General features: G+C 40.3%; 1 protein-coding gene across 1 annotated transcript in view; it reads right to left on the reverse strand.

The window, feature by feature from the left end:
• PMS2 (PMS2 postmeiotic segregation increased 2 (S. cerevisiae)) overlaps nucleotides 1-14,259 on the reverse strand; it is a 43,954-nt gene that overhangs the window by 16,266 nt on the left and 13,429 nt on the right. The window contains exons 6-10 of the mRNA XM_006859759.1: nucleotides 11,357-11,524; nucleotides 10,584-10,681; nucleotides 8,511-8,610; nucleotides 4,110-4,194; nucleotides 515-670 (exon numbers count right to left, since the gene is read on the reverse strand). Coding sequence (XP_006859821.1) covers nucleotides 515-670; nucleotides 4,110-4,194; nucleotides 8,511-8,610; nucleotides 10,584-10,681; nucleotides 11,357-11,524 — 607 coding nt within the window. The remainder of the gene's footprint in view (nucleotides 1-514; nucleotides 671-4,109; nucleotides 4,195-8,510; nucleotides 8,611-10,583; nucleotides 10,682-11,356; nucleotides 11,525-14,259) is intronic.

Below are 14,259 nucleotides of genomic sequence, written 5' to 3' on the forward strand. Positions count from 1 at the left end.
CACTGACAGGTCCCACTGGATTTGGTTTAAAGACTTCACGGGACACTTTTGTTTAAGATTTTAAGGTCTAAACCATTATGATTCCAGAAGTCTGGATTCCATAAGCACTTGAATTTCTGTCATACATTCCCCACCCACCCCTTTTGATCAGGATTCTTCTATAGAATCTTTCATCTAGAAGTTCAGGGGTGCTAGCTGCCACCATACAGTTGTGGTCTCATAGCAAAGGAGGCAGTTGTTCATGGGGACAATGAGCCACACACTCTGACTCCTCCTCCTCTTCCTGACCCTCCTGCTTCTGTTCCTCCAAGTGAATAATTGCTATCCTAAGAGTCCTCTTTGAAAACACATTACCTTAAATCAGCAGCTATAGACTGTCTAGTATGACACACCGTCTCTGTGCAAAAGAAGAGCTTTTGTTCCACGTGGAAATGCTTTACCTTGGAAAATATGAGGAAAGTATCACAAAAGCTAAAACTTACAGAAGCTGTTTAAATACTTGTGTTTTTCTCACCTTCAACATTTAACAGTAGCTGCTGATTGACATTAAGTTTGTGTGCGTCACTATCAAACATTCCGACCAAAGAAGTCTTCAAAATTGCCAACAAAAGCTTCTCCTCCTGTAGTAAAAGTTGCCTTTTATCCGGAGTAACATTAATATCAACACATTCTAAGACCAAAAAGAAAAGACACTGTTATGTTTAAATCAACAATAGATATTGTTCCATGCTGTGGTTCCGTAGGATAAGCAATGGACTGAGAACCATAAGATTGGTGGTTCAAGCCCATCAGCCACTCTATGGGCTAAAGATGAGGCTTTCTACTCACACAAAGATTTACAGCCTCAGAAACCCTACACAAGGTTTCTATGAGTTGGGACCAACTCAATGGCACAACAACATCAAAAGTACTATAAAAAATATTACAGCATCCAGATTAATAGCCATAAACTATAAAATTAGCCTTCAAATAAACAAGGAAATGATGGACAATTTTTTAAACGGGCAAAATACCTAAGGATTTAAGTGGGTGAATTATAAAAGAAAAAGAACAAACACAAGAGGGCTTCAAAAAGTTCTTGGAAAAAATCCATTTGTCTGTTCATTCCATTTTACCAATGACCTCTTGAACATAAAAACACATGCTAAAACGGCGAACTAAAATGAAAGACCATTTACCACCCTTGAATTTGATGTAAAAATTATAATACCTAAATACATTGTTGTAGATGTGTAAGCTGTTATGTGTCTAGACTATAGAAAAAAATCTTGAAAATGGAATCTACCAACGTGTTAATTCAACTAGAAATTTGCCTTAAGGAGATAATCAAAAATAGAGAAGGAATTAAGGATAAGAACGGTATTTATACTTTCAAAGAACTGAAAATTTAAATATCCCAAAACAGGTTAATTTAAAAATCAAGTTTTATATACCATTATATTGCACACAATGGAATATTATGTAGCTATTAAAACGTTTCTGAGCCATTTTGAGCAACAGAGAAAAAGAAAATGTTTTATCTAAGGACAAAGGGGAATCACTCAGAATTACTTTCTCACCTGGAAGGATACTGAGGGTGGGAGTGTTTCCTTAGAGATGCAATATGCTCAAGAGGGAATTTAGTTTAAGAGTGTGTGGGGTCACCCAGGTCACATCTAGGCAAGTGGTCGGGTCCCATCAGAGCAAACCCCCTTCTAAGACTAAGACTAAAGGGAATACACGCTCCGATTGCTGACCATGTTCGTCACTGATAAGGGGAAGTGAGGGAAAAACAGCAATGAAGCTGCGAGCTAAGCCCTATAACATTCAATAGACTCCTGTGAACCCAGGTGGACACCTGGTTGGCCAGCAGTGTGGCAAGACCTTGACTCTTAGGCCCAGAGTCAGTGAAATAGCCACAGAGGACTAGAGTAGAGAGTAGGGCATCCAGCTAATAAGAGAGGGCATATGCACAAGAACACCCACACTTGCAGATAATACCCACTTGATCTGGCTTCAATGACTGGATGATCAGAGCTCAATTAGAAGAAGAAAGAAGAGGAAAAAAAGAGTAATCTGATACAATTTAATGAAAATGACCTACACCTATGGATGCAGTAGCTCAAAATAAGGAATAAATCTTTACAGCAAAGATCTTTCCCACCCCCTCCATACACAGAGTAGACAAGGATGGGCAACTTGGACATTGGCTACCCAAAGTTGAGGGGCTACAAAGGCCAAGAAGAGACTGGCTTACAAACTTTCAAGAGGGAGCCTAAATCCAGAGGGCATGGAGGAAGGTAGAATCTCCACTGAGTAGTATCCAATCTGTCTAGGTGGGGCTGATGAAAGGAAATGCAGATAGGTCTCTTGTGATACAATGGTGAATAATTGTTATCAGGACTGCCTGTGAGGGTTGGAAATGTAAAGGTAGACGTTTTGTGGAAGGGAGGGAAGTGATTCAGTTTTCAGTCTAGAAGCGGAGGTCCCTGGGACCATCAAGGTCGAGAAGACAGGAGAGCAGAGCCCTACCCAGAGAAGCAGTGACGCCAGAGATGTAGGTAGAGACAATGATGTGGAGAGATGGAATGGCTGGGGACTTTAGGCTCAGAGAGGGAGAGGGGCTGTGTGCTGACAACCGGGGGGCAGGCTTGCAGGGTATACCCTTTGGTTGGTTGATGATGCATGGCAATGAAATGATATACGATAGGATGAATGTAAAACTAATGTTCTCCCATGTAAACTATCACATAATTCACAATAAAACATTTTAAAAACGAGTGTGGGGGGGGGGAAGATAGAATCCCCACTGAATAGTTTTCATCTTGTCTAGATGGGTCTGGTTAAAAGAGATGGGGATAAGATTCTTCTGATTCAATAGTGAATAACTGTTATCATGACTAATAGGAATTGTCACAATCATAAAAGTAAAACTTTTGTAACAAAAACGGGGAAGTAGTTTATCTTACAGTCCAGAGACAAAGGACCCTAGGACCATCAAGGGAGAAGGGCACAAACGGAATGTGAGACCTTATCCAGAGATAGAAGCTGAAACGGGGACATGGAGAGAGGGAGCAGCTGAGGACTCTAGATTCACGGGAAGAGAGGGACTAAGAGATGGCAGCCAAGAAGCAGACTTGCAGAATGTGTCCTTTGGTGGTGTAAATTATTATATATGCCTGAGTGCTTTAAAAAAAAAAAAAAAAAGAGCTAACGTGAATAGAGAGAAATATTGTTAAATGATGGTAGATAGAGGGGATTATAATCATTGTAATGAAACAAGGTGTATGATTTGTTGAATGTAAAACTGATGATCTGCCCTATAAACTTTCACTCAATTCACAAAAAAAAACTTTTTTAAAATAAGAGATGCAATATGTATTGTATTCATAAAAACCTAGAAAACATTCTCCAAGCCCGTAAAGCTGAATTTTAACATTTATTGCTAATGAGTAACAAACCCAAAAAACAAACTTACAGTTCAAGTCAATTCTGACTCATACTGACTCGATATAGGATTTCTGAGGCTATAAATCTTTATGGTAGCAGATAACCTTATCTTTCTCCCAAGGAACAGCTGATGGATTTGAATTGCCAACCTTGTGGTTAGCAGTCCAGTGCTTATCCTACAGCGCCACCAGGGCTGCTTTAATGAGCAACAGTACTTGTATAATCAGAAGAAGCACGTCTCTCTGAAATAAATTCCTTCCAAAATCAGAGAGGAAATTTTATGGCGTCTTGCTACTTTCTCTCCCGGCTGACAAGAAAAACAAATTACATTTTCCTAATGAGAAAGCAGAAAAGCCTGTATTAAAAATAGAAAATTACCTTTGCCTAAATCATAATAGGGGTCCTGATAAGATGCTATGGATAAGCACTGGGTTGCTAATTGTACGGCTGGTGGTTCAAAGCCAGCTGTTACTTGAAAACCCTATACAGAGTTCCAATGAGTTGGCACCAACTCAATGGCACTTAATGACAACAACAACAAATCACAATAAAATTAATAAAATGATCTCACTATAAGTTGCTGCTAAGAGTCTCTTTCCAGTCAGAGCACAGCTCTGTACCTTTGTTCTAGTCTTTCAGACGTAAAGCAACAATTTTACTGCAATTGCAGTGGAACTCACCTGAATCCACAGAAATGTTCAGAACCACAAATGGATACTGGTGTCGATTGTACATGTGATAGACCTCATTCACAAGCCTGGAGACCTACACAAAAAAGGTTTGAAAAGACTAAGTGGAGACTTAGCCCAATGTTCTAACAACTTGCTATTCTAACCAACCAACAAAAGGAAACATTTTTAACTACTTTATACACCCAAACCAAACCCACTGCAGTTGAGTTGATTCCAATTCATAACGACCCCAATGTGACAGAGCAGAGGGTTTCCTAGACTAGAATCTTTACAGGAGAGAATTGCCAGGTCTTTTCTCCTGCAGAGCAGCTGATGGGTTTGAACTGCTCACCTTTCAGCTAACAGCCACCCAAGTGCTTAACCACTGCACCACTAGAGCTCCTATTTAACAGCTTTATTGAAATATAATTAGCATATAAAAGTCCCACATATTTAAAGTGTATAATTTGATATATTTTGACATACACATTTATATAATGGTGAGACTGTCCTCACAATCAAGATAATGAACACAACACAACCATTGTCCCCAAAAGTTTCCTCATGCTCCTCAATGGAGTACATTAGTAATGGATTCCTAAAGCTGAATCTTGTTCCATTCTAAACAAGCTCTTGAAGAAGTTTCAGTAACATACAGGAGCAGTTTCAATGTTTATAAATTCTACACATTCAAATGCACACAGAGATTTATTTATATGAGTTTGTAATGAGATTACTAAATGGCATTATTGGAAAATCATAAAGTCTACATGAATTACAAATACAGTTTAAAAAAAGGTAGACGTGAAACCACATCTGATGAACAGAAGAGAATTGTATGGTGTCCCAGGAAAACAGAAAATACTGAGGTATATAGTAGCTGACTATGCAAACTCAAAATGGATCCACATCTAACTGTGTCAGAGAGGACCAATTTGACTTTAAGGCAAAATGAATCTGAGTCATTATTTTTCTGAAAAACAAATACGAGGATACATGAAGTCGAAAAAATTGTATAGTACATGTCACGAAGTAAATTATGTCCCCCAAATATATGAGCATGCGTTGTAAATCCTGACCCTTAAGACTTGTGGTTAAGAAACCCTGGGTGGCACTGTTTGTTAGGTGTTGGGCTGCTAACTCCAAAGTCAGAGGTTCAAACCTACCAGCCACTCTGTGGGACAAAGATAAGACTGTCTGCTCCCATAAAGAGGTACTGTCTTGAACACCTACACAGGGTCAATGAGTCACAGCCAGCTCCATGGCAGTGGGCTTGGGTTTGGACTTACACTTGGCCAGGGGTTTCTGTCATGTTAGGATGGCAGTAGCAATACTCCCTCCTGTTAGGTGTGTCTTCAAACCGTTTGTTTTGAGATTTAAATGAGATAAAAAGCAGCAGATTAAGCAAGAAGAGATGGAGGAAGGAAGACTCCAGGCAACATGAAGATCACCAAGGAGCCAAGACAAAGCAGCTGAGAAAGAGACAAAAACCTTCTCCCAGAGCAAAAAGAGAGAGCCCTCCCCTGAATTCAGATGTCTACCCTCCTAAACTGTGAGAACGTACATTTCTTTTCATGAAAATCACCCAGTTGTATTTCTGTTATAGTAATTTGTTGTTGTTATGTGCCATGGAGTCGGTTCCGACTCACAGCGACCTTACACAGGGTTTCCAAGGCTGTCAATTTTTACAGGAGCAGACCGCCTCATCTTTCTCCCACGGAACCGCTGGTAGTTTCGAACTGCTGACCTTGTGGCTCACAGCCCAATTCGTAACCACTACACTACCAGAGCTCCTTTGTTATAGTAATACTATACATTATTATTTGGCACTGTGGGCTAATGTGTCAGACTGCAAAACCGTTTGAACTGCAAGGTCGGTGGTTCAAGCTCACTAGTTGCTCCTCGGAAACCCTATACAGGGTCGCTATGAGTTGGAACCTACTCAACAGCACTTAACAACAACAACAATACTACATAACTAAGTCAGGTGGCACTGAGTCAGTACCATCTCATAGCGACCTTATGCACAACAGAATGAAACACTGTGCCAACCTCACAATCGTTCCTAAGCTTGAGCCCACTGATGCTGCCACTGTGCCAATCCATCTCATTGGGGTCCTTCTTCTCTTACTCCGACCCTCTACTTTACCAAACATGCTATCCTTCTTCAGGGACTAAGACAATAGATATATAAAAATGCCAAAAATAATTTTAAAAACCCTGTTTCTAAGTGAAAATCCCAAGTTCCATGTAGCCTTTCTGTATTGGTAAAGGTTATTACATAATGAATAAAGAAATCAAAAGCTAAGCCCAGAAGTAAATCCATGCACTTATGGACAGCTGGTCTTTAACAAAGGACCAAAGTGGGCGAAGAGATAGTTTCTTTAATAAATGGTGTTGGCAAAACTGGATATCTATTTGCAGAAATATGACAAGATCCATCCCTTACACCACACATAAAAATTAGTTCAGAACGGAGCAAAGACCTACATGCATAACCTAAAACCATAAAGTTCACGAAAGGAAGAAAATATCAGGAAAAACCTAGGAGTCCTCATTTATGGCATAAACAGAATGTCAAACATAATTAAAAATGCAAAAAACAACAGAAAATAAACTAGACAACTGGGATCTCCTAAAAATCAAATACTTTTACTCTTCAAAAGTCTTCACCAAAAGAGTTAAAAATGAATTTATAGACTGGGAAAAAAAAAAGGCACTGACATATTAGGGCAAAGACCAAATCTCTAAAATTTATAGAAAATGTCAATATCTCAACAACAAAGACAAAACAAACCAATTTCAGTTCTAACTCATAGAGACCTTGTACAGGGTTCCCGAGGCTGTAAATCTTTACGGGAGCAGAAAGCCTCATCTTTCACCTGTGGAACAACAGGTAGTTTTGAACTGCTGACCCTGAGATTAGCAGCCCGATTCGTAACCACTACGCTACCAGACCTCCTTCCTTTAGCCATTAGAGAGATGCAAATCAAAACTATAATGAGACATCCTCTCATCCCAGCAATAATGGCACTGATATAAAACAAAATAAAACAAAAAAAAAAAAGAGATGAAGACGTGGGGAGATTGGAACACTTACACACTGCTGGTAGAACTGCAAAGTGGTACAACTATTATGGAAAACAGTACATGTGCTTCCTTAAAAAGTGAGAAACAAAAATACTATACAATTTAGCACACCCACTACTAGGTATATATCCTAGAGAAATAAGAGCTGTGATACAAATAAACATGCACACTCATGTTCATCACATTGTTCACAATACCAAAAAGATGGAAACAACCCAAGTGTCCATCAACGAATGGATAAACAAACTGTGGTACATACATGCAATGGAAAATGATAAACAATAAGAATCTGCAAACCGTCTCCCAACATGGATGAATCCAGAGGACATTATGCTAAAATAAGTCAAATCACAAAAGGACAAGCAATGTAGAAACCACTATTAGAAAAAGTGACAAATAAGTTGATAAAAAGAAAAAAAAATTCTTTGATGGCAAACAGGGATGGGAGGAAAAGAAAAATCACTAACTAGATAGTTGTTAAGTGGAATTGAGTCAGTTCTGACTCACTGTGACCCTGCATAGGGTTTCCAATGAGTGGCTGCTGAGTTTGAACCACCAACCCTGTGGTTCAAACCAAACTTGTAGTCTAGTGCTTATTCTATAATGCCACACCAGGACTCCAAACTAGATAGTAGGAAGCCAGCATAATGTGATCAAGGCAAAGGAAGATACTCAGAGGCACCCAAGAGTAAAAGACAACTTCGTAAATCTGGTAGCGTAGTGGTTACGAGTTGGGCTGCCAATCTCGAGGTCAGCAGTTCAAAACTACCAGCAGTTCCACGGGAGAAAGATGTGTTCTGCTCCCGTAAAGATTTACAGCCTCAGAAACCCTGTCCAGGGTCACTACGAATCAAAACTGACTCCATGGTACTTAACAACAATAAATGGTAAATCATGGGAGTGTGGTGGCTGGTAGGATAAGTGCTGGACTGCAAACCACAAAGTCACAGGTACAAGCCCACCAGCTGCTCCAAGGGAGAAAGATGAGGGCTTCTACTCCCAGAAATATTTACAGTCTCAGAAACCCTACACAGGTTATCTAAGAGTCAGAACTGGCTTGATGGCATTAAACAACAAATGGCAAATGTGTTAACAAATATAATCCAGCAACAGCATTAATAATGAACAATAATTTGTGAGTAAATGCGTACGTAAATATGTACGTGAAATAGCTGAGAGAAGTCATACAGGGATTGAAACCAACATCAGGGAACAATTTGTAGATGAATTATTCATCAAAAATTTGCTATGAAAACTCTTACCTAAACCATAATAAAGTGTTCAAAAAGAAAAAAAACAACAACACATATTTTCAGATACCTTTGCTGGATCACAAGGCCGCTGATTGATAAAGAAAAATTGTCTCTCAGTTGAACTCCTTCCAACACCATGCGTGCAGTTTGAGATGAATCCTGAGATACTGTTCAGTGTTAACATAGTAAGGGAGGATTTCAGAGTAGAGAAGATTAGGAACACACAACATATGGCACATTCTTAAAATACAATACAATTAAAAACTTCTGCTGACCTGCCAATAAGTAAGGCAGTCTGCGGCATACAAGGTATCCACTTAAAGACAAACCAGACTTAAGGCCATCTTTTTTTTTTTTTACATCTTATTGTTACAAGTAGTTCTGACTTACCATACATTGCAAATCTCTGCTTTTAATTTTTTTTGGTCTATCTTATTGCCAGTGGTGGTGGTGGTTATATGCCGTGGAATTGATTCAGACTCACAGAGACCCATTATAGGGTTTCCGAGCCTGTACATCTTTACGGGAGAAAGCCTCATGTTCCTCCTCTTACTGCTAGTAATATGTACTGAATATAACACCGGAGCACGTAATTCACTGTTATTTTCCTATGTCCACTTACAAATGATCAATGCTAGGATTTGTAAAAATACTGATGAAGTCCAAAAATAGGGCATTCAACTTATGCCAGAGTAATGTACCATGGAGTTGTTGGAATGGAACCCCATTTGGAAACTACTATATTAATATTTCAGTTCACGTGCATCTGTGTGGCAGTCTGGTGAATCATAAAAGGAACACTGACCCCCCAGAATGCTCTAAACCAAAAAACCAAACCCGATGTTGTCAAGTCAATTCTGGCTTGACCCTCCATAGAACTGGCCCATAAGGTTTCCAAGGCTGCAAATCTTGACCAAAGCAGACTGCCACATCTTTCTCCTGAGGAGCAGCTGATGGATTCCAGCTGCCAAGTTTTGGTTAGCAGGTGAGTGCTTAATCACAGAAGCACCAGAGTTCCTGTCCAGAAGGCTCTATGCTTCCCAGTCAACAAATGTCCTCCAGACAAAGTCAGGGCTCATTGCTGATCCAGCTCACCTGTCCTCGCCTCTGTTCAGTCCTCCGTCCTGAATGCAGGGGAGGGTTTCTCCCCAAGCTCACATTCTCAACACCTGCCTGCCATCCCCTTAGTTCTCCCCAGCTGTCTAACCATTGGTAGTCAGGACCCTAGCCCACAAGCTCTGCCCTTTCAAAATCTGCTCTAAGTTCAACTTTTTTGTTGTGGTGGTTGTTGTTGGGTGCCATTGAAACCATTTTCGACTCATGGGGAACAGAGTGGAATTGCCCTATAGGGTTCTCTAGGCTGTAATCTTTACAGAGCAGATTACCAGGCATTTCTCCCATGGAGAAGCTGATAGGTTCGAACTCCTGAACTTTAAGGTACAAGCACTTAACCGTTGTTCCACCAACGCTCCTTTGCGGTATTGGTAAAGTGCGTACTCCACAGGAGATCCAGTCTAGGGATACTTAACGCTTACAGAAGAATAATGTCTGAATTAACGTAGAGACCTGAATCTCCATCTATGTAATCTCAGGCAAGTTCAAGGGACACAAAGTAATTCACATAGAGACCTGAGTCTCTATCTGTGTAATTTCAGACATCAGTCAAAGACAAGTTCAGGGGATACTAAAAGTACTAACACCAGACTGCATTTTGGGTAAAGCACGAATGGAAGAAAATCCATTCTCTACTGCCTTCTGCTAATTCCCAGTAAAGTGACACATTACACACAAAATCATCAAAAAGTGATTCTAACTGCTCACTAAACCACATTTTCCTAAGAAGACTAACTCCAGAGTTGTTAAGTGCTGCTGAGTTAGTTCCGACTCACAGCAACCCTTTATAGGATTTCCAAGGAGTGGCTGGTGGTAAAGTCCAGAAATGTCTCAATGACCCAGAATACTGTATGGATGAAGTAACTGAGTTCTTGATATAAACTCTCTTTCTCAGCCCTAATACTTTCCAGAGTTCTGTAATGGACAGAAGCAGCGATAAGATTTAAAATCACTATCTTGGGCTTTAAAAAAAAAAAAAAAAGAAAAGAATGCTATACTGAAAATTTCTTGGCAGCCATCTACTTACCGAAACAGATTTTGTGGAACTTCAGAGAAGTGTAGACCATACTCTTCACAAACAGATTCACTAGGGGCCCGCTGGACAAAAGGAATGAGACTTTGCAGCTAGAAGACACCAAGATGCACAGTCATTTCTTAACAAAGACAGAGTGGATCTGACTTTACAAAGGAAGCTGAAATAAAGGGTTTTATTGAAGGGAGGTTTTTCTCATGTAATGCAACTGATCTACATGAAGACCTCAGAGAAACTCAAAGAATCTTGATAGCTGAATTTTGAAATAATAATTTTTTTAAAAGAAAGAAAGATAAAAGATTGGGTCAACACCTGACCCAAAACACTTTCTATCTGTTCAGATCAAAAGCAAAAAGAAACATCATTTTGTTTCTGTTGCTGTTGTTAAGTGCTGTTGAGTTGGTGCTGACTCACTGCAACCCAGTATAGGGTTTCTGAGGAGCTACTGGCAAGTTTGAACCGCTGACCTTCTGGTTCAAACCAACTTTGTAGTTCTGCACTTATCCTACAGTGCCACACCAGAAGTCCAAGAAGAAGACAGGTTTCCCTGATTGGGAAGGATAAAAAGGGACAAACATTCAGCTTTCAACCATGAAGTCATTTTTGTGACAGATATATAACAGAAATTAAGTCTTAGATTTTATCCTATAAGTCTCATTCCTTGAAAAGGACAAGAAATAAAACTATGAGTTGGAACCAACTCCACAGCACAGAACAACAGACATACTAAAGCAGTAAGATGTTTTCCAAAAACTCGCTACCACTACCTGTTTCTGCCCAAACACAGATCCGATATTTTCCTTCATGTGGGAGTTTCCACTGGTGCAAACCACAGGCTGCCGTTTTCCTTGTCCAACTTGATTAGTGCAGTTTATACGGATGCCTGCTGAGATGATACAATACGCATGCAAAATCTGGACCATTTTGGCATACTCCTATTTAAAAATAAAAACAAAAACACAAACACAAGACTGAACATTATTTCAATCTTCCAAGAATGACAGGCTTCAAATGTTGGCATCTAATTTACGGTTCTCATATCCACCTAAAATATGGAGAATTGTTACTAAAAGAATGACCCTTTAAGAAGTATCTCTCGACAATGTATGAAATGGAATTCAAGGACTTCGGCTCCCAGTCACTTTATCTTGTTTCCAAAAGGTGCATGCCCACAGTAATCAAAACGAAAATGACATGGCTTCTGATCTTGTGGGCGCTCCTAGCAATGCAGCCTTGTAAAAAAGCAACCACAAGTGTACTAAAATATATCACAGAAATGTTCACTAATTAATTTAACCACTGCCTATCTCTCTAGCAATGGCATGGGAAAGAATAATGTAGTGCAAACTGACTAAAAATGATACTTACGATATGCTATGCAAAAAGTCAGATTATACAGAGCATTACATATAATATTAACATAATTGTTTATTTATTGTTGTTGTTAGGTGCCATCAAGTCGGCACCGACTCAGCGACCTTATGCACAGCAGAACGAAACAATGTCCAATCCTGGGCCAACCTCACTACTGTTGCCACACTTGAGTCCATCAATGCTGCCACTTGGCCAATCCATCTCGCTGGGGGTCTTACTCTTTTTCTCTGACCCTCCACCTTACCAAACATGATAGCCTTCTCCAGTGACTATTCCCTCCTGACAATATGTCCAAAGTATGAGAGACGAAGTTTGGCCATCTTGGCCTCTAAGGAGCACTCTGGCTGCACTTCTTCCAAAACAGATCTATTGGTTCTTTTGGCAGCCCATGGCACTTTCAATATTCTCCTCCAACACCATAACTCAAAGGCATCAATTCTTCTACAGTCTTCTTTATTCACTGTCCAGCTTTTGCATGCATATGAGGTTATTGAAAATACCATGGCTTGAGTCAGGTGCACCTTAGTCCTCAAGCTGATATCTTTGCTCTTCAACACTTTAAAAAGGTTTTGTGCAGCAGATTTGCCTAATGCAATATGACGTCTGATTTCTTGACTGCTGATTCCGTGAGTGTTGATAGTTGATCCAAGAAGAATGAAGTCCTTGACAACTTCAATCTTTTCTCTAATTGTTTATTAGCACCTCCCCCCAAAATTATATTGTTTAATTGTCACTGTTGTTGTTAGGTGCAGTTGGATCAGTTCCATACGACACAATGCACAAAAAGAACAAAACACTGCCTGGTCCTGCACCAGCATCACGATTGTTACACATGAAAACCAAACCCATTGCCACGAAGTTGATTCTGACACACAGATGTGATGTTGCTATTGTTAATTGCAATTGAATCAGTTTCAACTCACAGCGACCCTGTATAGGGTTTTCAAGAAGCAGCTGGTGGATTTGAACTGCTGACCTTGTGGTTCATTTGCTGCTGTTGTTAAGTGCCCTAAGTGCCCTCAAGCCGGCTCTAACTCAGTGACCCTGTACAGGGTTTCCAAGGAGCAGCTGGTGGGTTTGAAATGCCGACCATGTGGTTGGCAGTCCAGTGCTGATCCTACGGCCACACACCAGAAGTCCTGTGGTTCAGAGAACAGAGAAAATCTGTCTCATAGGGTTTCCAAGGCTGTAATCTTTACAGGAGACTCTTGAGGTGTTGTAGGATAAGCACTGGACTGTTAATCATCAAAAGGTCTGTGATTCAAACCCACCAACAGCTCCTTGGAAACCCTACACAGGGTTGCTGTGAGTTGGAACAGACTGGATGGCACTTAACAACCACCTCTATGGGAGGAGACTGCCACGTCTTCCTCCCAGAGTAGTTGGTAGGTTCAAACCACTGACCTTTTGTTTAGCAGCCAAGTGCTAATCACTGCACCATGAAGACTCCTGAATAAAACAGTTACATAGAATAGTTCCAATGGCTACAACCAAACAAAAATAAGGATAAGTATAAAGATGGTCTATACATGGACATATTTAACGGATTGTTGTTGTTGTTAAGTACTGTCGAGTAGGTTCCGACCCACAGCGACCCTGCATAGCGTTTCTGAAGAGAAGCTCGTGAGCTTGAACCACCAACCTTGCGGTTCAAACAGCTTTGCAGTCTGGCGCATTAACCCACAGCGCCACACCAGAAACTCCATTTAAAAGGTTAAGGATACAAATCAAACTCTAGGGGGTTTTCTACTTCCTTCCATATACAACTTTCTGCTACTTATGATTCTACAGTACTTGGATGCACTGCATTCCATATGACTTGGTTTGACTGTATTCAATTATTTATCTTGAAATCTTTTCCAATAATTATAAGCACATGAAACTAAAGGGAGTCTGATTCCCATTGACCTGGAGATGAGAGAAGAGGAAGGGCTGGTTGGTCAGAAGTGTGGTGAAACCTGGGGACTCCTGAGCCCACGGACAAGGAGATAGCCACAGAGGGCTAGAACTGAAAGTGACGCGTCCAGCTGATATAAAGTGAGGGGAGACACACAAGCATGGCCAAGCTTGCAGACAGTACCCATTTGACCTAGCCTCGATGGCTTGATAATCAGAACTCGACTAGAGGAAAATAAAAAATAAAAAATTTTTGATAAAGGAAACTGCTACAATTTGATGAACTTGACCTATACTTATGGATGTGTTGTTGTTATTGTTAAGTGCCGTCGAGTCGGTTCCGACCCATAGCGACCCTGTACAGGGTTTCCGAGGGTGTAAATCTTTACGGGAGTAGAAA

This window comes from Chrysochloris asiatica, unplaced genomic scaffold, assembly GCF_000296735.1.
Source record: "Chrysochloris asiatica unplaced genomic scaffold, ChrAsi1.0 scaffold00034, whole genome shotgun sequence".
Taxonomy (NCBI): domain Eukaryota; kingdom Metazoa; phylum Chordata; class Mammalia; order Afrosoricida; family Chrysochloridae; genus Chrysochloris; species Chrysochloris asiatica.